Genomic DNA, 25347 nt, shown 5'->3' on the forward strand with positions numbered 1-25347 from the left:
CTCACCAACATGCTCCCACGCAGACACCCTCTACAAGGTGGTGTAGGTCGCTCGCTACTATTAATTTTTGGTAGAAAATATCCATTTGCACTGGACTATAAAGAACGAAAATTTGTTGCACATTTTGCGTGGTGGCTATGAATGAACGACTTACTATTCGATCAAATAAATTTGCAAAAAAAAGTTCATCAATTTGCTTCGCTTTATTTCTTTTTTAAAAACGACACATCTCGTTTGCTATAATCGAGTCTAAAACATTCTCTACTACGACTTGATGCTGAACTTCTTGAGAAAAACGGCCGACGCCTTCTCGGCGAGTTTGGCTCGCTTGGCCACGTCGTTGATGAAGTCCCGACTGGCCGCCACCGCAACGGGGCTCGCCGTCGTCGTCGGATCGATGGGCTTGGAGACGCTGTTGAACTCGGCCCTGGCGGGCTCGCTCGAGCCGAACACCGAGATGGCCTCGACCTCGAACACGTAGTGCGAGTTCGGTATCTCGTCGACGATGGTGAACTTCTTCAGGGGCGCCGACACCATGTAACTCGCCATCTTGTTCTCGGGCGCCTGCGACTTGCTGCCGGCCTCGAGCGAGAACCAGGTGAGATTCACCCTATAAGCCACGATGAGGCTCGGCCTGTAGCTCGGCGCCGACCAGATGAACGACATCAGATTGTTCTGATCGCGCCAGTAATTGAGATTCTCGGGCTTGGAGGTGCGATCCTCGAGAGTCTCGACGAGCACGGGCTCGCTCCATTCGGAGGCGCCGGCCTCGTTGTGGGTGCGCGCCAGGCAGACGTAGCGCGAGTACGGGCTCAGACCCTCCACGAGAATCTCCAGCTGGCTGAGATTGGTGGCGCCGGGCGGGGGCGCGTCCACCGTGACGTTGGCGTCGCGCAGCTCGTAACCCGAGCCCTGAGTACTGACGAAGCTGCAGACCGCAGCCACGGAGGTGAGCGAGCAGTTGCTCGTCGTGTCGAGGGCGTTGAGCGCCAGCCAGACCGAGTTCTTCTTCACGGAGCTCGCCACGGCGCTCAGTTCCGGGGCTCGAGGTACTGCGACGTGGAACAAAAAGCGATTATCAATCGTTTGTCTAATTTATTTCGATTATAAGCTCGACACAAAAGTATATGAAATTTATTGTAAAAAGTCGACACAGTCTAATTTATACTTTTATAAAATTATAAAATGTTAACATTTTTACTATTAAAAGTAGGGCTGTGCGAGTATCCGAGTTTTCGAGTAATCGAGTAAATAAATAATGAATTAACAGTTTCTAGACCCCTCCTTTTGTGTGTACGTGCTTATAAGTGTGATGAAATGCGGTACTATTAAATTGTTTTCTTCTAGAGACTCTTAATTCAACATTTGTTGACTAAAAACTTGAATATATTGCGAGTAACCCGAAAAAACTCGAGTACTCAAAAAATCGAGTACTCGCACAGCCCTACTTAAAAGTATTAAAATAAAAAGGTTTTGGAGAGTTTTTTCAATGTATTTATTTTGTTTATTGAACGTTGATCAGCCATGTTCAGATTTCAATGATTTACTGGAATTTATGAATTAAATAAGAAAACATTTATTTAACACTTGGGTTTTTAAAAGTATGAAATCTTCATTTCAAGCTTTACTAAAAGTATAAAGTTTTACTTTTACACTACTGAAAGTATACATTCATTATTTTATACTTTTATAAAAGAATAAATTAGACGATTTTGACTTTTTACGATAAATTTTTATACTTTTGGGGTAAGCGTGTATATTATGAACTTTTAAAAACTTTTGTACACTTTGAAAAACTTAAATAAAAGGTGGGTTTTTTGGACACATACAATTTTTTAAAAATTCATAAAAGTTTATAAATTGTTTTATTCAAATTCAAAACCAGTTGAAATATCTAGTCAGATGAAACTTTTTATATTACTTTTATGGGTTTATGAACTCATGAACTCAAAACTTTTTCAATCTGAAATAAACGATCGGATTTTGGGACAAATGAGATCTGTCGTTATATATACTCACGCTTCGGCTTGGTGTAATTGGTCTCGACGCGTATCAGCTCGCCCACGTAGGACTTGGTGTCGACGGCGAAGATGCGCACGTCGTACTTGCTGCAGGCGTTGAGCCGCTTGAACTCGAACTCGGTCTCGCGCACCGAGTAACTGGCCACGCTCTCGAGGTCGCTGTGGCCGTGCAGCGCCAGATGGATCTCGTACTCGCGCAGACACTGATAGGCCTGAATCGGTGGATTCCAGTTGACGTGCACCGAGTCCGGGCCCGTCGCCGCGATCTCGTAATTCTTCGACGGTATCGGAGCTTCGAGAAAAAAGGAAATCATTAAGAAAATCGACGAATTAATCGATGACGTTGATAAATATATACTCACGCGCGTAACCGGTGACGAAGTTGGCGTACATGACGTTGGAGCTGCTGCCGAACGCCTTGACGCCGATCGTGTAATTGGCGCACGAGTCGAGATCCAGTATGGAGCCGGTGCGATTCGCCGTGACCACGTACTCGCGCACCAGGACGCCGCTCTCGAGGAACAGGCCGATGTTGAACTGGAACGGATGGGCGCCCGTGTACGACCAGCTGACGTTCGCCGCCGTCGAGTTGGTCGTCACGTTGACGCTCTCGATGATGGTCATGGCGCCCTCGAGCAGCCGATCGAGGTCCTCGTTGTTGGCACCCCCGGGCACGTTGACGACGTCGTGCTCGAACTCCTCGTAGCTGGCGGGCCTCGGGGTCGGATTGTTGTTGTTGTTGTTGTTGTTGTTAATCTCGAGACCGAGGCCGAGGCCGTCGTCGCCGCCGAGCTGGAGGTTCACCGATCTGACGTGCTTGATCTTGCGCGCCCGAGCTCCGAGCAGAAGCAGCAGGTGGAGGATCAGGCCGAGCTTGATGGCGCAACGCGACGCCATGATTGCGACGACGAGGATGAAGACGATGCCCTTGGACTCAGCTCGATCGTGTCGCAGCAGCACCAGCAGCTGATCTGAAGCGAAATTTGTCGAAACGTCATCGTTTGATAAATTGTTATGAATACAGAGAAAATTGAATTTTCTCTTTTTCGTAACACAATGGTGTTGGCACTTCGTCGCGTGCGAATTATTACAACGTATATCGACGATTATAATATTATGTCGCTGGAATCCGAGAAGCTTAAAACATTGATCGAACGCTTCGAGTCCCCGATTTTACGATAACAATAAAAAAAAAAAAAGTCAGACGAAACTCGAATTTTTCAGAACACAAAGACGCGTGCTCGCGAATCACGACGATCGGTCGCGAAGATAGGCTAAAAATCGTGCGTTGAAAAATGAGAGCTGTGCGTATACGACGCAAAGTTTTTCATACTGTCACGATGTTAAAAAAGAAAATATTATCGGTCGAAAATGTGCGTTTCACTCGGGGACGATGAGTAATGCTCTCTGCTTCTGTATCATCGTGTTTCGGAAGCTATATCTCCGACTCTCTTCTTACCTATTTTATCGTACGCATACAACGCCCGTACGGATACGCGCGATCGTGCCACACGACTCGACACAAAAAAAAGCGTGTATTCGAGAGTCCCGACCCGGGCGTCCGTGCGCACTACTCGATGCGATCTGCAGTGCAGGCGCGATTCGAATCGCACATCGAGGACTCCAATAAGTCCTACGCGAAAAAGTAAAAAAAAAAAGAAAAACCACGGCGGGGCGACTTATTTACCATACACGCCAGGCGGTATCGGTCGTTTGCGTTTACGGCTCTCTCTCTCTCGTGTATATCGCTTATTAATTAATAATGTTTTATGCCGGAGATTATTGATGTGGCGCGAGAGAGATGTGTTGTATACCGTATATGCCCACATTCCGGGCCGTATTATCGGCCGATTTTTCTCTCTCGTTTTTCCATTTTTCTCGGGATATTTTTTTTTCTCCGGCCGGATCGATACATCAAAGTTTTAAGAGGCAATAATAATTCGACGTCGACCTTTGAGAGGTGTAATCGCAGCCGCGCGACCGTAAACGGCGCAGAAAAGTAGAAATTGCCGATTTTAAATCTTGGCTGATGTAGCAGATTTTATAAATAAAATATCTTAATTATAATGAGAAATCGACAGACAAGCTCTAGCGTCTGCTTACATAGTTATACAGCTATTGTTGCTATATATAATAGCTCCGGAGCAGTGGAAAAGAGAAGCTTTTTTTTGCTGCGGCGCAGTTCCAGCGAGCTTCAATTGATAAGACCTACAGAGCCGCAATCGTTGCATACACATACACACGCACACACACTCAAGCTCGATTATTATGTATATCTATCTATCGAGTAGAGATGCGAGATAAAATGCCAATCGAGAAAACGTGACTCGCGTGCAAGTGTCGTAGCAGCAGATCTCGATTGTCTATATACGCATTAATAATAGACAATTAATGTATGGCGTAACACTGCGTAGAATGTACTATATGATAATTTTCTTCTCTCTCGTGTACTTTCTGTATATAATAAAAAATACACCGTGCGTGCTTGTATACGGTTGCGATCGGGTGTTGATATACTCATCGGTTGCGGGGCGCATCGAGGTCGATGCACGTGTTTTCACGCGCGCGTCACGTGTGCGCACGTAGAAGAGAGAGAGAGAGAGACAATTATTATTATACATATACGCACGATTATACAGCGGACTAAATCGAGCGTGTGCGAGTCGATACACACGCAACATCATCGGATTTCACTTATACAGAAGAATGAGAATCTTATCGCTTCTTTTTTTTTGCTCACGCGCCGCATAATAATTGTCGTATATACATTGAAATATCAACCGTATATTATACAGATGAGTAACGTTACGCAACTATATACGTATTGCGCTTTAATACGTATATTGACTCGCTCGACCGACGGAGTCGGAGCTATTTTACGCACGAACGTATGTCTCGTGGACGGTGTCCGCGTGCTTCCCAGACGTCATATATACGTTCTTCTATGTATGTATAAATACGCGATGGGAATTGCGGGGGGAGGTCGTGTGTATATTGATGAAAGAAATCGTACATCTGTGCGACGGGAAAAAATTAAATACGTCAGCCATACGTTGTGTATTATGGAGCAGATTCGATGGGATTCGATTCTATATCGATATACGATGAAAACAATGACACCTGTCAAATTCCCTATTTGTTTATTTGTTTACTTAATTTTTATTCATGAACTTTAATGTGAATAGGGAGTACAGTATATCTGCATTCGTGTAAACAAGCGATCCGTCCACTCCGCGAAATTGCGGGAAAATTCTGCACATTGGATAATCGCTTACGTGTCTCGTTATTAGCTCGGCGCACGATAAACAACGATAAATTTTCATCGCCAGTTCGAAAAATCGTATCCAGTCGCGATCGTCCGTATATAAGTATCAATAAAACGGGCCTTCCGATACAAACAAGCGCGGCATATGTGTACTTCTGCGACGTCGAGATCGATATTGGCGCTCAAGTACGTTTCTTTTCCTTTTCCCCGTATATGTAACAATGATTGCTGCCAAAAAAAAAAAAAAAAAAAAAAAAGAAAAAAAATGTCCTCGTTATCTCGTTTTAATAAACGGCATAATATGAAATAATGCGCTTTATGCGTCGCTTAAAAGAAGAAAAGGTCTTATCTGACGCGTTCCATCGTTCATAATGTGTATTACTTTATATAAAATAAATCTCGACGATATTAATCGCGAATTAATATAAACACACATCGAATCGATTTATTACACACTATCTCTCGCAGACGTCAAAGTAATTCGAGCAGTGAGGTGAGATAAAAAAAGACGACGAAAGAAAAAGCCCAAAAAGGAGAAACCCTAACCGCGTTTACAAGGACTCGGACGAACAAAGCCGGTATTAATTTAGGGGAGAATTGGAATAGGAAAAAACGCAATGACCCGGTGCTAATACGCCCTCGAATTTCGCGAACGGCGTAAAACCCGAAAAGTCCGCATTCTGTGCTTCGACAGCGGGCAATTACACACACACATATAGACTGTCTCCCCCTCGACCTTGGAGCGGCTCGCTGCGGTCACATGACACACGAGTGTACAGCATGTTATACGTAGTACAGAGACCGAAAGAAACGACCCGACCGAGTCTCCGCGTCTGCAGCACGTCTCTATATGTATGCGTGTGTGAGGTATGTGTGTGTTCACACAGCTGATCTTTCTCTCCGCACGCCGCGGCCTTTTAAATCGCCCGATGAGCTGTGCAATTGCAATTGTACCGCACACACATGTACAGTTATTACACGAACAATAACGATTGCGAGATAGACGCAGTCTTCTTATAAACAAGCGTTTTTTTTTTTCATTATTATTATCATCGTCGCGCACTTCGACTTGGCGCAGAGTCACGCATCGGAGGCAAAATATTTTCCTTCTCGCTATTATACAGCTATAGCTAACTCGACTTGTAAATATTGATTTGTTTGTTTTTTTTTTTTTATTCTTCTTCGTCGTTCGGACGAGTCGTATAAGGCGCACACGATATCGTCATTATATGTATGCAGTCGCGCAACTATCGAATCTGTTTTCGTAACACCAGCAGCAGCTGTTGCCCCGCAGAGATATAGAGATGTGTGCGTGCACCCAAGAGTACGCACGTAAGCTAATTAAAATTGTTGCGACGAACGACAATGAACACTGATTAGAGTTAGCCGCTGTGTTGCCTGTTTTTTTTTCTTCAAAGCCTCGTCCATAAACGTAACCCGATTACAAAAAAAATGTAGGGAAAAAACAACTCCGCACGAAAAAGCGTGTTTGCGCGAGTAAGTGTGTATTATTAGGTAACGAAAATTCCGCGCGAGCTTCAACGAGGTAAAAACGGTACAAAACTCCCTCTCCTCCTCAACCGGGAGTTTTTCTTTTGTAAAAAAAAAAAAAGAAACGAATGTATAACAGACGTTTTTTTTATCGCGCACGGCTGAAAAAATCGATGATATCATCGAACTGTGTTGCGACGATCAATAACAATCATAGGACAATAAATACTGTACAATTAGACATGTGTGTATACGTAGAACACACATACGCGCGTTGAGTTGTATGAGCTGTCCGTACGTACGACGACACATGCCTTTCTTTTCTTTTCATTTTTTTTTCTTCTTCCTCGTCATTGTAAACCCGCCCCCACTATGAAAATCCGAGAGATAAATATATGAGAGTTCGTACGGTACGTACGTCATGGGAGAGCGAGACGGAGCATCATAATTCCGGAACTTCCCGGCGATAAACGGCCAATACGGCTGTGCACGTGTACGAAGACTTCCAGTTAATGTAACAATAATAACAGTATATAGAGGCTTTCGAGCCTATATCCCCTCTTCTTCTTCATTGCTCTCGACTACGCACACACAGTGAGACACAGTAGTCCGATTTCGGAGCACGCGTACTGCTTTACTGCTGCTGCTGCTACCGCTGGTGGGAGTGAATTCATATAAGGAGGCTCGCGCCACCACGGAGCGATTCAGTTCGAGCTCGGGTCTCGGTAAGCTCACTACACCCGTAGAGAAGCCCGACGACACAACACAGAAGAGAGAGAGAAAAAAAGTCAAAGCAGACAAGAAACACACACCAGCGCTAGAGAGAGAGGGCGACAGGTTTTCATTTGTTTGGTGCGCTCGTTGTATGGGTAAGTTTCGTTCGCATCCATTTTTTTTTCAATTCTCCGACGAGTACTCGAGGTCTCCGTTATTTCAACCCTTCGTTTTATTATTCATCCAATTTGCTTTTCGTGTCGGTGTTGATGCAACCCGCGACGTATACGACGACGATGCGCACGACGCAATTACCCGCGGCTATATACGTGTGCTCTCGCGGATTTTATTTATACAGAGACAGGCGAAAAGCGCGGACGCGAGTTTCGATGAAGACTTACGTAAGCCTTCTGGCATATAGCAGCGTTTTTAAATAACCTTTTTATATATCGTTTGCTGCTGCTGCTACTATTTGTGTGCCGAGTGTGTTGGTGTGCACGATCTATACGTATATATCATCGTGCGCCAGATGACTCACACAGCAGCAGAGACACTCGCGCAAACGTTTTACTCGATATAAAGGGTATACACTCTTCTTAATTAAACGTATCAATTATAAACTCGACGCGCGATGACTTGGCAGCATTCCTCGTTTTTCTTTTCATTATTCTTTTTTACGATGAATTTCCCGAAACGACACGCTTCGTCATCGTGTTATTAAGTGGACGTGTCTCGATTTACCGAAAACTACTCTTTTCTTTCCGAGAAATGCATCGACGACGCGTGTGCTCCGTTTTATTCACGACGACGATGATTAATTCAGTTTCACTTCCGAGAGGTCGTGTGTGTGTATGCGTGGATATATTATATTATGCACGTCCTCGATGGTAATCGTCGTCGGCCATCATTGAGCGTGTGGCCTCATGTGCAGACCAATTTTCTTCGTGGCCAGCGCGCGCGGCCAGATGTAAACAAAGCCGCGCACGTAGTGTACTTTCGAATATACCTATATAGATACGTGACTCGGAGTCACGCGCGCAGTCGTATCCTGGAAGACCAGTGACCTCTGCTCGTCGCGTTAATTTCTTTTAATGTTTTCGTCGTCCGTCGGTGACGACGGCGACGTTTGCATCACCCGAATCCGTTTCATCGTGTACTCATGGCACATTTTGCACTTTTGCAGAGCGAGAGAAAGTTAATAAAGACGGTGAGAGCCCTGTAGTTCCGATAAGCAGCTGCAGGGACGAGCATGGCTACGTGCCCACGGTCGGTCGCTGGGGCAGCGAGTGGCCGAGTTGACTCGAGAAGTCCGCCCAACAGGAAGTATGGTGCCCGCAGCGGGGCCTGGCGCGCGGACCCTGGATCAGGGGCGCGCCCCTGCCCCTGCCCGTCTGGGCCCATTACGAGTCGCCGACCCTGACCTGTGATACGGTCGAACAGTACGAGGAACTAGCCAGCAGCGTTGAGCTTGAGACTCAGCGTCTGCTGCGCGAGCTGCGCTACGACACGTGCGACAATGTCTTGAGGTAACGCACATACAGCTTCTTTTTTCTTTTTTTTTTTTTTTTTGCCTCGATGTAAAAAGTAACCGTTTACTAATTGGACTTTATATTTTTCAACAGACTCTATCGAGACTTCAAGGAGAATGGGGAGCCCAGCAACCTGGAGCACTACTACCGCAAGTACCAGCCGCGCATAGTCGCCGAGCGGCACACGTGCGTCGGCCTCGGCTTCGAGCTGCTGCGCCGCGTGCAGTGCCTCGACCAGCGCTTCCCCGGCTTGGCCGAGGCCCTCTACCTGGTCTCGTGCGAGGAGACGATCGGCGACGTAGCCGGCTACGTGGGCGGCCCGCCCGCGGCCGACAGCGGCGAGAAGGAGCACATCCTCGTCTGCCTCAAGATCGAGATCGCGGGCCGCCGCGGCGTCATGCTGCTGGATCCGGGCTACCACATCGCCCGCGTCATCACTGTGATGCACGACAAGGCCTACCCCAATACGGGCTGGTTCACGCAGACCGACGACCAGGACGGCAAGACCGAGTACCACTACACGTTGTGCTCGACCGACAACGACTACGTGGAGTGGCACGAGCGCAAGACCCGACGCAGCACAAGTGCCTTAAACAATCCCAGCAACCAGGTGGCACTCATCTACGTGGCCAGGCCCTACCTGACCGCCATCGACGTCACCGAGCGCCGCAATCTCGTCTACAATTTTCGTAGCCTGCTCGCTCGCGACTTCAAGGGCCACCTCGTGGCTGGCATTTACTTCAAAGTCACGTCGGATCAGCCGCTCTTCAACATCTTCCATCAGACCATACGCGGCAAGAAGCGGGCCAAGATCTCCTTCAGCAAGTTTCAAGACTTGACCAAGGTGAGTGTCTCCTCCTCTTATATCGATTTCTATATAGATACCGATGACTCACAGCGTAGGCACTTCGATCGATCGATATTAATTTCTTTTCCTCGTTTCCAGATTGAACTCGACAACGACGAGGCCGAGATAATCACGGAATGCGCACGCCAGATGAACATTCCGCTACAGGATTTCGAGGGATTGTTATCTGCGCTCGCCAAGATGCTCCACGACTCCGCGTTCGTGAAGCAATTGTTCGCCATCAACGCTAAAATCAACACCTTAGCCAAGGACAATTAACAAATGCCTAATCATCCTCAGCGAGATGATGGGTGCAAAGAGAACGCCATTAATCATTACATTTTCTTTGCTAGCTTTCCTCTTACTTTTATTTTCTACTATTTATTACGTTTTTTGATATTCTTTTATTGACTCGATTGTTTATTTATTGTTATTATTGCTATTTGTTTGATTAATATTGTGGTGCAGGGAAACATGTTATTAAACTAAATATTACTTGAAGTTTTCGAACTCCGAGCCGAGTACTTTTGTTCACTATTTTGATTGTTTGCTATTCATTACATGAATAATGATAATCTACGCTTTTTATAGTGTTTTGATAATAGGCTTTTAGTTTTGACACGACTACTGTATGGTTATATTTCTTTTACCGTGCTCCACAATTTAATGGGCTTATCACATTTTTTGACAAGATTAATAAATCTGTATAACTATATTTTGATTGAAAATAAACTTTCAATTAGTACAAAAACATGAATTGGATTCTTTTGAAACCCTCACATAATAAAAAAAAATCATAAAGAACGACAGAATTAAGATATAATTTCTTTATTTTTTTTTATTGTTTACGATTAAAAAGTACATTGATGATTATGCAGCAGATTTTAGATTAATACTTAAAAATCCATTCCTTATCTCTTATAAACTCGATTGGGTACAGTCAACTTAACGGTTACAGAGTTGTGTATGAATTTCCAAATTCGAGATAAAATTCAAATGAATATTTCTTTTCGACCATGATACTCTAGCTTAATTATTTTTTTATGACATTATACAGTGATCTTATTTTAAGGTGTACATATTTAATATTTATAATAGAAAAACAAATACGATGAAAAAGTGATGCACAAACTCGAAATTCAAGATTCGCTATTCTCATACATCAGCAGATCTAAAAATTAGAAAAATTAATTCATGCTAATTCAAGAAACATCCTAGTATATCACTTTTTAAATTCGAATCATTATCTTTGCTACTTTTTTTTCTATAATAATAATAATACTACCTTAAAGATTTTTTTTCTCACCGGAATTAAGTTTTACACAATGATAAGGTAAAATTGGCAAACGTTTACTTGGATTTCATTCACAAAGAGAAGACCGCGAAATATAATTGCGCTTTGCCAATTCGCAACGCGCACAAATGCACATACACAGAACCACAGCGACAGTTGCTAATTATTAAAGTTATTATTTTCGTGTTCTTCTAAAATTAGTAATTATCGTGTCTCGTGCGGGCGAGCGCTCGCTACGCATAGCTTTTCGGCTCGCCTTTTCACCTTTAATTACAAAAAGAAAAGAAAAACAGGAAAAAAAAATTATGCATGACCTCGTGCACGATAATTCGGAGTGTCGCAATCGAGAGAAATCTCTTCCAACTTTCCAAGTACATTAATAACAAGGTACACAAAGTCGTCGAAGAGCATTGTCGACTCGTACAATAATGTTCAAAGAAGTTTCGCTATTATCTTAATTGAATTCGGAATGCAGAAGGAACATAATTATATATCGAGGAGTTTGCCGAAGATTTGTTTGATTCAACCAATTGATTCCAACGCGCGATTTGTCAACGTAAAAATTGCCCGTAAATGTGAACGAAGGAGAGCGGCGCGGCCTAAGCTAAATAAGTCTAATTATTATCGGCTTTCGTCGAGGCGTCGTCGTCTCTTTGCAGACCGTAAGACTGTCGTTTGCTGCTCGGCTCGTCGCGAATCTCCTCGATGTCGGGGCTAAGCGAGCGTTTTTTGCTTGTGCTGCTACAGCTATTGCTGTTGCTCTCCTGTGTCGTCGTCGCTGACTCCTCCACCTGCACTACCTCCTCAGCCGCCGACGCTGACGTCGTCGTCGTCGTCGAGGTCGATATGGCGGGCTCGGGCTCATCCGTGATCTCCTCGATGATCACGGACGACGACGACCTCGTTATCGGTTCGGATTCCTTGGTTAAATCAATGGTCTCGGCTTCTTCTTCGTCGTCGTCGTCATCGCTGTGGTTGTTGTCGTGCGCCCTGGAACTGCTGCTGCTCGTCGCGGTCTCTGTGTTAGTCCTGCGAATTCAAAATAAGGAGATTCGTTTTGGTTACATACTTTTACCATCGATCCAAGACGTAATTTTTGATAGTCTCTTCAGGGCTTAATTTGGAATATTTACAAAGTTGCTACTGAGAATTGTAACTATATTATAGATGATTCAAATGTGATATACGATGAGAGTGATGAAAAATTTTTTTTGTGATTATCAACTTATTCGTTGATAATGGAAGAATAATTCTCATTGTTACAAACTATAGTTTCAAATGATTACTTTTCTAATGAAAGAAGAAAAACCCATGGTAAATGGCAAAGAGATTTGTTGTGTACTCACGAAAGTATAAAACGTTTTTACGTCAACAGGTTCAGAGTCGTAAAATAAGTGTACGGATTAAAAGACAATTAGTCACGAAAAAGCACAGAAAAACGACATTATAATTGTTATTAATTATAAAACAAGGGGGAGAGTTAATCGTTAATAACGGCACCCATTTCTCTCTCAACCTGTTAATTACACAGATGATTAATATATAATAATGTGGCTGGCTGTAGGCTATATAATATTATACGTGATGCTCGACAATGAGGCGATGTATAAGTACCGTGCAAAACAAAACAGAAAAAAAATGAATATAATGACTTGTGACCAAAAGAAGCTTTTGAAATTCTACATTTTGTAAAAATAGGAAAATGTTCTCTTTTCTTACTGACGACAGTTTTGATTTTCGTATATAAAAGTTGTATACGTGTTTATAAGCCCCTTGGCAAATGAACAATTTAACAAGGAAATATATTTACCAAGGAACAATTTAATATTCACGTATACACGAGTCGACTGATGTGACATCCAAGATATAATAAACAAATCCATAAAGGGTCTAATATAGAAGGGTCGAAAACAGACGTATATATGAAAAAAAATGATAAGTTATTATTATTATTGCAAGTACTTACTATAGAACTCGGTAACGAGTCAGCGCTTTTTAATTAAGGTTTTTTTTTAATTTAGTGGTAGCTGTACCTGCAATAAACACAATGATAAAAAACACTATGATCAATTCGATCCCCAGAAATTCGTATCGAATTATCGTAATCGTGAAAGTTTGCTCTATATTTTTTTATGCTTTTGTTTCTCTTTTCAAAAAAAAAAAAATCTAATGTCGATTCTCATTTTTACAAATGTATATCCGACTTTTTTTCCTGTGTTTCGGTAAAAACATTTAGCGTTGTGATAACCACTTATATATGCATTATAGTGTTGTACGTGTCGTTAGCATGCGTAATAAAGCTATTAGGATTTTATATATATATAAAAAAAGAAGCAAGAGTAAAAACAGCTAAAGCATCTTTCGAAGCTGGGGCGATAAATTGCGTAAAGCACAACACCAATCATTTCTAAAAAAAAAATAATAATTAATAATCAAGAGTCGTCGTTGGTGCAATATGCGCTATATTTTGACAGCGACAAAAAGAAGTTAACATATTATATACAGGTGGATATATGCGATTCGAAGGACCTCGACACCTTTTTTTGTGCCGCCGTCGTCGCCGCCGCAAAGGTGACGAAAAATCGATAACTTTCGACTCTCTCTCTCTAACGCACATGCATGAATTCAATAAAAAGGAAAACATCGATTTTACGGATAGTTATGCCTTCGAAGATGTACACGTTTGTATCGTGCACAAAAGCCAAATCGAACTTTCGAAGCGAAGCGCGCTCAAAGAGAGATTTTAGTTTCTGGGTCATCATATCTCATCATCCTCGCTCCGAGAGCTCTGCCTTGGCTATACTCTACGTGTGCATTTCATCGTCTACATATGCACGTGTGTCCGTGTGTGCGTCGCGTGTTTGTACATCATGCTGCATTATATGCTGTGCATACAACCGCGAGTGTGCCCGAAGCCACTAATGCCGCGCGCGATACCGTCGCAAAAACAGCTGCGACGATGATTGTGTGTGCGCGCGGCGGCGGCGGCGAGCTGCTCTGTGCGTGCATATTTCAAGATTATCGACCCTTTTTCGTACGTCGAAAATTAAATCCATCCTCGCCGCGTCCTTTACGTAATTTCCTTGCGCGCGACGCGAAAATCATATTTTCCGTTCGAATTTTCTATTTATACTTTTCGATTTACATAGGAAATTCAAAGATTGAATAGACGTGGCTCGATTTATTATTATTATTATTAATAATTCAATATCGTTGTCTACGTCAGAGTAACCTTCTGTGTAAACGGTTTAATCTTCTTTAATCGGATTCTGATAGCCGCGTTGTAATATTGTTTATTCGAGCATCGCTGATCGATACTTCAAAAGATATTAATACGATTAAAACAACTGCGATAAAAATCTTTTCGTACGGACAATTTTAAAAGTAAACTTTTGAGCAAAAAAAAATTTTTTTTTTCATATAAAGGCTAAAATAATATACGAAATTTTCAACCCGGGGAATGCCGTTAAAGCTACGAGGCCAAGAAAAACATCCGGTATTTTATAGCTGCACCGAGCACGATCATAAATTTGAGAGAGTAAGAATCTTCGAAAAACCGTGTTTATGTAGTAGAGCTGCTACCGAGGTAGAAATATTTGAGGCAAACGATCGAGGATTGACAGTCAAACAAACGATAATAGGCGAAAAGATAAAAAAATAATATAAAGCTGAATTGAGAGAGCTACGAGGCTAATTCGTATCAACTAAAATGCTTATATGGTTTAAAAATATCATCAAAATTTGCTCAGAGTAAGTGAAATTTGGATACTTACCGTTGAACATCGCCATTAGGATATTGATTTCGCGGATGTTCAGGTCTTCGTTGGTGATGTCTGGGTTGGGCTACAGGTCTTTGCGATTGTCTAATTTGTTCACTAGTCATACTACTAAGGGTGCAATATGAATTATACCCCAAAAAAAAGAGTACCAAAAAAAATTACAAACGATTAACATGAGTGCACATTAAAAAAGAAACATACAGTTGTTCTATTGCTATGACAGCTACAGTGGTCTAAATATTCTAAATTAAATTCATTGTGTAAGGCATGCAGTGTCTGTCAACTTCAGTTCTTTTAAAATCAATTACTTCGCAATGAGTTTTCATACATTAAGGTGCATGCTATCACTCATTTTTTTACAATAAAGAGAAGTTACAATTTTCTTTTTCAAACAGATTTCAATTTTCTATGATATAGTGAAGTCATATTTCACATACAAAATATGATTTTGCTGATAAATTAATTAAAAGTACAGAGAAATAACTAGTATTTACAGAGTATAATTATGTATAAATTAAATAATTTAAAGAAAATAATTGTACTCCATTGTTACTCACCTAGGAACTGTGCCAGGCAATGCTAACTGTTCATTTTGATGGGGTCTATAAAGATTTTGTCTGTAAGGAGCTCCACCAATAGCACCCATTGTTTGTTTGGCTTTTTGTTGCCATTCGTGGTTGAAAGTTTCAGCTTCCTCTGGAAAAGCAAGTAACAATTTTTAGTTTCTCCAGCAAAAAATATAAAAAAATTTCAAGCCGCAGGCTCAAGAGGGATGTGGTTGATTAGGGTACAATATTAAAAAAGTTATAATAAAAATGTAATAATAACCTTCTTCTAGGTTGATAAACTCTTGTCTTTCTTCTTGCTCTCCACTGTGATAATTTCGTTCTCGTTCAAGAATATGTGCTCGTTCACCAATATGATGACCGATTGCCATTTTTTTAATACCAGTACGTGAATCACTGACAGTTTTTTTTGTTTCTTTCACTCCACCTGGTGCTACCCTTGTTGACGTAGATTCTTGATATATTTGTGGTCGTCCGTCAGAACCACTGGTCATTGTCATGACTGAACTACTGGTGAATGAATGGCAATTTGGGTTTCCCATATTTCCCATATTACTTTGTACCATAGCTCCCATGTTGTCCTAAAATCAATCAATTTATTACAATTTTTGTAAATGCAACAAAATAAACTCTCTAAATAGCTTTGAATTGAAAAATTGCGTTGTTTCATTACCATATTAGAAAACATTTGACCAATAGATGCCATGAGTGGAAAACCAAATGGTGACATTTGCATTGGATGCATGGCACTTTGGGGACGAACATCCATCAGTGCAGGAGCGCCCATAGCACCCATACCTCCCATACCTCCCATGCCACCCATGCCTCCCATACCCATCATTCCAAAGGGGTTTTGTAAAATAGAATTCATCATGTTGTTCATTTGCTGCATTGTCTGCATCGACTGCATGTGAGCGCTGAAATATATGATGTCATTAGTGAAAGTTTGTAATTGATTTTTAATGTATTCTTGATATTTTAAAAATTATAGGATAAACATTAATTTATCGCATTGATTAATGTACTTTAAAGTATAGAACTGACAACGAACTTATTGAACAATTTCAATTTTTCACGTGTCGAGAAATGCGACGGAAAGTTTTGACGAAGTACGGTTAGAATAGAAAGTCGTAACGAGATGCAAGAAGCGCATCCGCACGCGCTCGCGTACGGATGGGCTAATTAGTAAACATTATCGCGTAGGGGTAAACAAATTGCACACGAATGAACTCACCCATAGATCGGATCGTCTTCCAAATCGCCGAGAGGCGATTGACCGTACATGGACATATTGTTGAACGTTAGACGATGGAAAATTGGTCACTCGAATTTTTCTATCGACACTTTCTAATGTATCTGAAGAGCCACGCGATTCGATTAAAGCACTGCGCGATCGAATTCGACTGATTCTCTAGCCGTGGATGCTACTGTACTGTACTGAACGCGCTGCTGTATAAGCTGAGTTCGCCCAGATCTTTCTCTCGTCCCTGGCGTTTTGACGTGAATATTACGTGACGATAATCTCCTTTCCCTTTTTCACTGCTGTATCTAATACTGCTGCGTACGGTTGATGGATTGGCTCGCGCGAGACAGAAACGAGTCGTGTCGTGTCGCGTCAGAAGTAAACTCGAGAAAATTCTCGACGTCAGCGTGACCGCGGTAAGCGTAACCGTCCTGGTTTTTCAATCGATTTTCGAAATTCGGCGCCGTTGGATCCTTCGAGCAGCCCGACGAAGCACGAACGATCGATCTTTACAAGTCGATTCTGGGAACGGGTCGATATTCGAAAGAAAACGTCTGTAGTTTTCTTGAATTTTCCAACGATTTCGAGGGCACTCTTTCGAAAACGTGACGAATCGCGCTCGACGTGGAATATCGTGTGCTCCGCAACGGAGAAAAGTCGCAACTCGACGCGCATCTAATGTCCACAGCCATCGTCGAGCGCTAAGCGGGAAATTCGAACGGTCAGTGTTCTCTCGACGAAACTTGCCATTCTCAAAATAGTCGTACAATAAACTCGAAAAAGTTCCACGCGCGACTACATAGGATTATTAAAGAGAAAAAAAAAGCTGCTGCTGCTGGCTACGATCCATCGACCGTCTTACGGTACAAGATTTTTTGGCGATTGTGGACACGTTAACGGAACCGAAACTGCTTTATAACTCGCAGCTCTCGAAATCAGCGAAGTTTTGAAGTTTCATCACTCCGAGGCATCGTTGCATTATCGTTCATTTAACATATCTTATGTATACATCGAGAGGCTACCCAACGGAAAGATAAGTGAGTATACTGTACGTCCACATTATGCATTCGCTTCCGTGCTAATTCGCAGCTGCATTTCGCACTCTTTTCTCTCGTTTGTCAGGCCTTCACATTTATACCTACACACACACATATATATTAGATTCGCATTTACATCGGTTCGTGGCATGGGTTTAAGTGCATCGTCATTCATCGTCGTCGTCGTCGCCGCACACCACCACCTACGATTCATGCTAAATAAGCGTTTGTCATTGTATATCGTACAGCTGGCTCATAGCTCAGTTCTCTAATACCGAGGCAGTTGAACTCTCAAACGAGCCTCCGCGAGATACATCCCTTCCGAGTACTTTTTTTTCCACGAATCTCGCGTTCCATCCATAACACCAATTGTTTTGATCGTGTATATATGGTTCGATGGTCAGTTTATCAACATTCGCGAAGCCACACAGTAGCGAGACGCTGCCGAGCACAGCGCCATACGATTCTACCACGGGATAATAATGTATACGATCTCCCCCCCTCCCTCTCCATCCGTAGATACTCTTGGCTCTTGACAGTAACTGCTGCTGCTGACTCGTTCCGAGCCCCTTCGAAGCTCGCTCGATGTGTGAGTGCGCCCGCACGCACACGAGTGTACAGGTTAACGCGTACGTATATATCACAGCGCCGTGGTCAGTTCCCATTGTCGCTGTGTGTGCGTATTTACCACACGCAAACTTGCCTATACACGATACTTCGCTCAGTGTTAGTCAGACAGCGCTACTGGCAGCTATAAGCCTGTGTGTGTGCGTGCGTTCGTTAGCTACTGCTTGCAGGCCTCGACTGCTTGCTCTCGAGAGAACAACTGCTGCTGTGCGGGTCCTCGGCTCTCTCGTTCAACGACGACCGAAGTTATTGCTGCCACTGCCTCTCACCCGTACGTATCTATATCTATCTCGTTCGTCGAGAATTTCATCTTTTTTTTTCTCTCCTTCGCGTTCATATACATTCGTTGTAAGCTTGTATATCTGCGACACACGGACAAAACGGCAGAGTTCACGCTCGTTGCTGTTGTGTATATACCACCACACATATCTATACGTGCACCTATATCTGTATGCACACACATCTGCACGCATCTCGCACATCTCTCTTTCTCGGGTCCGTTAAAAATCAGGTATATCGTAGCCCTGCGACGAGCTGACCGAGCAGCAGCTCGGTTGTGGTGCTGCTGTCCTCGTGGTGTTACATATATACAACACCCTTTTGTTTCACGAGTCGATCGTCGTACGCGCGCATCAACATACACATCATATACGTAACAACAGTGATAACACAGCCTTTCGACATTTGTTATTAGGAAACACAGGCGCTGCTCGGCACAAGCTGAAGCAGAGAGTGAGTGAGTCTTATCCAGAGGATACACAAGGGGGTGAAGCCCGAGGCAGACAGACGGCACAGAGAAAGGCTCTACTCGCTACACGTCGAACTAAGGAGGAAAGCAGCCAAAAAAAAAAGGACGCGACTGCACGACGCTGTTGCAGAGGCCTATACGCAAGAAAAACCATTCGAGTCCCCCCCCGAGACAGGAATCGAGAGAGGACCGAGTGCAATTGTTATTAAAGATATCAGCATCAACAGCCATCCATAATGAGCGAGCTAACTCCCGAAGAGGTAAGTTTCGTTGTGTTGTGTTCGGTCGTCTGTTATAACTGTCCCTTTAAATCGCTCTGTGCTCTCTCTCTCTCTCTTTATTAGACAGAGAGAGAGTTGTACGAGCGATTTCTGTGTGTTTACCTTCGACGCTCGTTTGTTTCGCTCTTGCGTTGTATCTACTACCTATCGCATGTCGGACTAATTATAATGAGCGATTTAAATTTTTAAATGTCTCTCACTCTCTCTATGTAAGCACGAGAAGAACACGAGACGAGCCTTCGCGAGATCTCCCGTGCGCGATATATGCAAGACTCGACTTCACTTTTTGTCCAAACGCACTTTTCACTTTGTTTTATATTTAAAACACAAAATAATCGGCGCACAATGGATGAGTCCGAGGCAAGTGTGTGTGACTCGCGCGCGCTTTACTTCTCTTTATTCGCTCTTTGTTTCAAAGAGAGAGACTATACTCTCGACGTCTCTTTCGATTCGCACCGAGCAATGTGCGCGCGTGTAAAAATAGAGTCGAGATTTTTCTTCTCGGTAATATAACTTCTTTAATTGACTCTTTCGAGGCACACAAGGCCGCAATGCTTCCAATGTACGCGCGCACTACGATCGCCGTTTAATATTCAGATCGCCAACTGATTTTATTACGCTTATTTGATGTATCCTCGAGAGGTGTGTTCTCTCTCGCGATTTTCAAACGCGTATCCGCTGCAATAATGTTGACAACGGTTGAATCGTTCTATCGCGCGCGGCTCTGTCGCTTTTTTATTTAAATATTATCTGCTGCTCGAATGGCACGGTCATCGTATTCTCGCGAAGCTTTTCGCGCTTAACAGGTGGCAATCGCGTTTGCCAAGATATAATTTTCCTTGTTTGAAAAAATAATAATTAGATTTCCGTTTGGAAATGGACTTGAAGTTGACAGAGAAATCCACGTGGTTGGAACGGAAGTTTCAGGTAGTTTTCCAAACAGAAATCGGTTAGATTTTCGAATCATTTTCCAAAAGTCGACCTACTAATCCACGCGGTTTTCAAAATCAATTGCCGCATGAAAATCCAGTCGATTATCTTGAACAGGATTTCAATTTATCATTGCGTTTTTCAAACGTTTATAGATGAGGCGAAGGCGCTTGGCACGTTTAGGAGGCCTCAACAGTTCTTCCACTTCATCTGAAAATGGAGACCAGGCACTGAGCAGTCCTGACGTACCTATGCCAGATGCTCCAGATGCTATTGTTTCACCAACAAAAGATGTTGAGATGCCACAGATGCCACCTCCCATTTCACAAGATTCGGAAATAACAGAAAAACCCATGCAGGTAGATGAATGTTCGAAGAAGCAAATGAATTCATCTGGGGTTGATGTTGACTCGGGAATAGAAAATATGGAAGTAGACGATTCTGATAAAAAAGAAATGACTCCAAGATCAAGGGTATTTATCAAATGATAATATGATAATATTATTATAAATAATGACATTTTATTGCACATTCAATTTTTTTAGACTACAAGTACTGGTGAAATGACAGTAGAGCAATTACATTCTGTAATATCAAGAGTTTTGTGTGTGTCTTGGAAAGGCACTACAGAGGGCACAATTTACCTGCCTGAGACAGCTAATGCAATTTCAAGTTGTAGCAAAGAACAAATTCCTGTAGATCTATCCGATATTGTAAGCCAAGCTATAATAGAGGTGTTTCATAAATTTGCTTCTGGGGAAGATCCACTCAAAGACATAGCAGTAGATGCTATGCTTGATTGTAAAGAGAGTCCAACTAGCCCATTGATCAGTCCAGGATCATTTGACCCTTTTAATTCAAGCAATGATGAAGCAAAAGATAGTCAAAATGAAGATAATAAAAAGCAGCTTTCACCTCCAAAAATTTTAGTGTATCTCTTAGAGTCATATGCAAGAGTGCATACAGAAGAGAGAAATAATGCTAAGGTATGAACTATGGTTTTTATGAAAAATTCACTTTCACAAAATCAATTTAAAATTTTTTAATTTTTTTTCAGCGTGCTAGTGTACCACCTTTATCAGATTTATTATCAACGATACGCGCACAATGTGTTCAATATGCAAGTCTTGTTATTCAAGGCTATGTGCCAATTACTGAAAACAAAGACAAAGATTTGCCACCATTTTATTCACCATTACTTCCATTTGTTCTAAATCAAACATTACCAAGGGGATTCTTGCATCAACTGGTCAACAGCACTTATTTGGATGAAGAAGAATTTAAAAATATCTTCAATCCTTTACTACAAAGTCTGTTTCTCACAATGCAGCAGGGTAGTTTAGTCCAACCAACTCATAGATTTCCCATTCGGGCATTAGATGAATTAATTGAGATTAAATGTGGACCATCAAACGTTAGACCATTATGTAAATTAATTATCGAACAAAAACAATTTTCACCAGTATTGGTAACCCCAGCAAAAGGTCGTGAAGTAGCTAGAACTTCATTCCTTGGACCATTTTTGTCTATATCAACTTTTGCTGAAGACCAACCCAAAGTAAGAAATTTTATTTCTAATGGTTGATACAATTTTCTAAAACGTAATCTTTTAATCTCTAATTCTAGGTGGCAGAGAAGTTTTTCGGTACCGGCTCTAATGACAAATCTATGATACAATTAATTCAAAAAGAGTTAGAAAGTACAAGATTGTCTTTACACAAAATTATTCACGCCCTTCTCGCTACTACGTCATGCAGAGATCAAGTTCTGGAATATCTTGCATCGTTGCTTTCATTGAACGAAAAACGATCACAAATTCAAACAGAAGAACACCTTTTAGCTGGTGACGGATTTTGTCTAAATATTCTATCAGTAATGCAAATCCTGTCACAAAAAATAAAACTCGACACAGTCGATACCATGTATATTTTCAACCCGAAAAATTTGTTGTCGCTTAAACGAGACATCACTAGATTGAAAACCTCTGCTGACGAAGTAAGATTTCTTTTTCATGAAAATTTTTTTGAATCGTTCAATAAATTATTTTCTACTGTTTTTTCCGAACGGCTATTTTAATTTTAATTTTTGAGTCATGTGTATGTTAATTCTATCATATGTAAATTTTATTTTAGGCAGAAGAATGGATTGCGAAGAAAATTAATGATGGCTATCAGTGGCCTACTGCGAAATTTCCTACACAGTGTTGGTTCTTAACTCTACATTTCCATCATATCGCATTAATTCCAGCTTTCCATAAGTACACTAAAAAACAGCGTACCATGCGCGATCTTCAAAAATTAGTGGAAGAGCTCACGTCCACCGAGTCTTCGTGGAAAAACACTCGTCTGGAAGAAACTAACAAAGCGTTGATGAGGCGTTGGAAAAGTCAAATTAAACGCCTACGTAAATCCAAAGCTTGTGCCGATGCAGGATTAATCGATCCTCAATTGATCAAGCGCTCTTTGATATTCTATACTACTGTCGCCGAGGTCTTGCTTAGAGCATTAACCGGTGTTGATAACGTGCATGATTTGGCTTACAATAGTAATCTTAGCAACATTCTAAACTGCCGTACGGAAGCGCCAAAAGAATTCACTGCCTTGCCTGAATGGTACATCGAGGACATTGCCGAATTTTTACTGTTTTCTTTGCAGTAAGTTGAATAATCATTATCATTTGATTTTATCGTAATAAAATTACTTATATTTGTTTTTTTTTTAAGTTAGACAATACTTCTTTTTTAATAATTTTTTTATTTTTCAGACATGCAACAACCACATTAGTCACTTATACCGATACTGTTATGATCACTTGGTTACTCGTTACGATCTGTGCCCAAGACTATATACGTAATCCTTACTTGATTGCCAAATTAATTGAAGTGTTATTCATGATTGTCGGAAGCGTTAATGTAAGTATTTGTATAATTACCCAGACGGATTTTCAGCTTATTCATTATCAGCTTAATAATAATTTTTTATATTAATTTATACAGGGCCGAACAGACACTTTGCAAAAACAAATAATGAGTCATCCATTGTCGAGTATGATACTTGCACCGAACTTGATGAAGTTTTACACGGATGTCGAGACGACTGGAGCGTCATCTGAATTCTATGACAAGTTCTTTATTCGCTATCATATTTCGCTCATCTTGAAAGGCATGTGGGACAGTCCTGTTCATCAAACGTCGATTATTCGCGAAAGCTCGAATGGAAAACAATTTGTGAAATTCATAAACATGCTAATGAACGACACAACATTTTTGCTAGACGAGTCTTTGGAATCTCTGAAGCGTATACATGAAGTTCAGGAGCTCATGTCTGATCAGCATGCAGCTTGGAATGCCCTTTCTCAAGAACAGCAGCAGTCTCGCACTCGACAATTGGCCACTGACGAAAGACAAGCTAGATCTTATCTAACTTTGGCTAAAGAAACTGTTACGATGTTCCATTACCTGACGATACAAATTACCGAGCCTTTCTTAAGACCTGAATTAGCTGGACGGCTCAGCGCTATGCTTAATTTCAATCTAAAACAATTGTGCGGATCAAAATGTAAAAATTTGAAAGTCAAAGACCCACAAAAGTATGGATGGGAACCAAGAGTTCTTCTTGGACATATTGTTGATATATATTTACATTTAGATTGTGAAAAATTCGCTGGTGCTTTAGCAAGTGATGAGGTAAATTTAACTAATGAGCTCGCTTTTTATTTTATAGTTTTATTCGTATTTTCAAAAATATATTAAAACTGTATTTATTATTATTTTTTTTACAGAGATCTTTTTCACAAGAACTGTTTAAAGAAGCAGCAAGCAAGCTCGAGCGCTCAGGCATAAAGTCCATGACTGAAATTGAACGCTTTAAAGCTTTAGGAGAGAAAGCTTACAAAATACAGTGTGAAAATAGAGCAAAGGAAGAAGATTACAATGACGCACCAGATGAGTTCAAAGATCCATTAATGGGTACACTTATGGAGGAGCCAGTAAAACTGCCATCTGGTATCATAATGGATAAAGACGTTATCATACGACATCTATTGAACAGTGCAACGGATCCCTTCAGTCGGCAACCTCTCAGTGAAGACATGCTTCAACCTGGTTAGTACAGTAGAAGTAACCAAAACTTTTATTGCTTTACAAATATTCATATCTAAATATATTTTGTTTTGAATTACAGAAACTGATCTCAAACAAAGAATATCTGATTGGAAACAACAAAAGAGTACATCTAATGCATAAAAATTATAAATTTAAAAAATTCAAGACTGGACCGAATTCATAATATATATTCGATAATACTTGACAGTGGCGAAACAGATTTAAAAAGCAATGGTGACTACAGTGCATTTTTTAATTTTCTTTAAAAAATTTAACTAATCATAACAAGAAGAGCTAAATTAAAATTTAGTGCGTGATCTCTCGTGGTAGTGCTTGTTTATAATTTAAAAATTAATTTCATAAACATGGTGAAAAAGTTTTAAGCCAATTAGAGCTATCGAGCTGCCAATATTATTTGAATTGAATATACATATAGTTATATTAGATTTATGTAAATATTAAGATTTTAGGATAATATTGTGTACAAGAATATAACAAATATATTTGTGTAGCTACGGTTCAAACCATTTTTAAGGATATTTGGAGAAAAAAATTATGAAAAGTTGTAAAAAGTACAGATAAATAATTATATGTATGTTTTGGGTACCTAAAAATTATTGTACATTTTTCATGTTATTGGATAAATGGTGAAGAATATGTTCAAGTATAATTCTCCTCAAGCTGTAAAAAATTCAAAGTATGAATTGGTTAGTTATTAAAAATTTGGTATGATTGAGGTAATTTTTTGATGATTGTGACAGAATTATTTGGAATTGTTTTGATACTATAAAAAATTAAGAATAGGTAGGAAGATAACAATTGCACATTTTTAATCACTAAAAATTAATACAGTAAAACTTTATAAAAATTATT

General features: G+C 41.2%; 4 protein-coding genes across 7 annotated transcripts; 2 read left to right on the forward strand and 2 right to left on the reverse strand.

The window, feature by feature from the left end:
* Positions 1 to 184: 184 nt before the first annotated feature.
* LOC106654127 lies at positions 185 to 3643 on the reverse strand. The gene is made up of 4 exons (XM_014373847.1): positions 3481 to 3643; positions 2384 to 2992; positions 2020 to 2313; positions 185 to 1052 (listed from the first exon to the last, which is right to left on the reverse strand). Exons 2-4 carry the CDS (start codon positions 2916 to 2918, stop codon positions 265 to 267), a joined length of 1617 nt encoding a protein of 538 aa, XP_014229333.1. The 5' UTR covers positions 2919 to 2992; positions 3481 to 3643; the 3' UTR covers positions 185 to 264.
* A 5007-nt stretch (positions 3644 to 8650) lies between these two features.
* Positions 8651 to 10618, forward strand: LOC106654046. Its single transcript, XM_014373735.1, has 4 exons — positions 8651 to 8698; positions 8800 to 9017; positions 9114 to 9864; positions 9967 to 10618. The coding sequence occupies exons 1-4, from the start codon at positions 8651 to 8653 to the stop codon at positions 10144 to 10146; spliced, it is 1197 nt and encodes a 398-aa protein (XP_014229221.1). The 3' UTR covers positions 10147 to 10618.
* A 66-nt stretch (positions 10619 to 10684) lies between these two features.
* Positions 10685 to 17285, reverse strand: LOC106654183 (myeloid leukemia factor). 4 transcript variants are annotated; one of them, XR_002763451.1, is made up of 7 exons: positions 16741 to 17275; positions 16180 to 16423; positions 15769 to 16087; positions 15498 to 15636; positions 14935 to 15048; positions 13128 to 13194; positions 12101 to 12190 (listed from the first exon to the last, which is right to left on the reverse strand). XR_002763451.1 is itself a non-coding variant. In XM_014373930.2 (6 exons), exons 1-6 carry the CDS (start codon positions 16794 to 16796, stop codon positions 11776 to 11778), a joined length of 1284 nt encoding a protein of 427 aa, XP_014229416.1. In that variant the 5' UTR covers positions 16797 to 17285; the 3' UTR covers positions 10685 to 11775. The 4 variants fall into 4 exon arrangements, 3 of the variants coding, with proteins under 3 accessions (XP_014229416.1, XP_014229415.1, XP_014229417.1); XM_014373930.2 differs by lacking the exon at positions 13128 to 13194 and having other exon boundaries at positions 10685 to 12190; positions 14935 to 15045; positions 16741 to 17285; XM_014373929.2 differs by lacking the exon at positions 13128 to 13194 and having other exon boundaries at positions 10685 to 12190; positions 16741 to 17283.
* Positions 17286 to 18499: 1214 nt separating this feature from the next.
* On the forward strand, positions 18500 to 25345 carry LOC106654182 (ubiquitin conjugation factor E4 B). The gene is made up of 11 exons (XM_014373926.2): positions 18500 to 18684; positions 19108 to 19421; positions 20528 to 20845; positions 20918 to 21358; positions 21430 to 21930; positions 21999 to 22367; positions 22505 to 23025; positions 23136 to 23283; positions 23368 to 24057; positions 24153 to 24474; positions 24554 to 25345. The coding sequence occupies exons 2-11, from the start codon at positions 19398 to 19400 to the stop codon at positions 24613 to 24615; spliced, it is 3396 nt and encodes a 1131-aa protein (XP_014229412.1). The 5' UTR covers positions 18500 to 18684; positions 19108 to 19397; the 3' UTR covers positions 24616 to 25345.
* The last annotated feature ends 2 nt before the right edge of the window (positions 25346 to 25347 follow it).

Source organism: Trichogramma pretiosum, unplaced genomic scaffold (genome assembly GCF_000599845.2).
Source record: "Trichogramma pretiosum strain Unisexual culture from Peru unplaced genomic scaffold, Tpre_2.0 scaffold25, whole genome shotgun sequence".
In the NCBI taxonomy this organism is placed as follows: Eukaryota; Metazoa; Arthropoda; class Insecta; order Hymenoptera; family Trichogrammatidae; genus Trichogramma; species Trichogramma pretiosum.

Excerpts from the sequence above, each read along its gene's own strand:
- LOC106654046 (XM_014373735.1), top strand. The coding sequence starts at position 8,651 with ATGGCACATTTTGCACTTTTGCAGAGCGAGAGAAAGTTAATAAAGACG. Across the intron at positions 8,699-8,799 it reads AGAGAAAGTTAATAAAGACG|TCCGCCCAACAGGAAGTATG; the intron begins GTGAGAGCCCTG and ends TGACTCGAGAAG. Across the intron at positions 9,865-9,966 it reads AGTTTCAAGACTTGACCAAG|ATTGAACTCGACAACGACGA; the intron begins GTGAGTGTCTCC and ends CCTCGTTTCCAG.
- LOC106654182 (XM_014373926.2), top strand. The coding sequence starts at position 19,398 with ATGAGCGAGCTAACTCCCGAAGAG. Across the intron at positions 23,026-23,135 it reads TTTTTACTGTTTTCTTTGCA|ACATGCAACAACCACATTAG; the intron begins GTAAGTTGAATA and ends TTTATTTTTCAG. Across the intron at positions 23,284-23,367 it reads TGATTGTCGGAAGCGTTAAT|GGCCGAACAGACACTTTGCA; the intron begins GTAAGTATTTGT and ends TAATTTATACAG.
- LOC106654183 (XM_014373929.2), bottom strand. The coding sequence starts at position 16,796 with ATGTCCATGTACGGTCAATCGCCTCTCGGCGATTTGGAAGACGATCCG. Across the intron at positions 15,049-15,497 it reads TTGCCTGGCACAGTTCCTAG|TAGTATGACTAGTGAACAAA; the intron begins GTGAGTAACAAT and ends TTGCACCCTTAG. Across the intron at positions 12,191-14,934 it reads CCTAATGGCGATGTTCAACG|GACTAACACAGAGACCGCGA; the intron begins GTAAGTATCCAA and ends TTGAATTCGCAG.
- LOC106654127 (XM_014373847.1), bottom strand. The coding sequence starts at position 2,918 with ATGGCGTCGCGTTGCGCCATCAAGCTCGGCCTGATCCTCCACCTGCTG. Across the intron at positions 2,314-2,383 it reads CTTCGTCACCGGTTACGCGC|CTCCGATACCGTCGAAGAAT; the intron begins GTGAGTATATAT and ends TTTTTCTCGAAG. Across the intron at positions 1,053-2,019 it reads CAATTACACCAAGCCGAAGC|TACCTCGAGCCCCGGAACTG; the intron begins GTGAGTATATAT and ends TCCACGTCGCAG.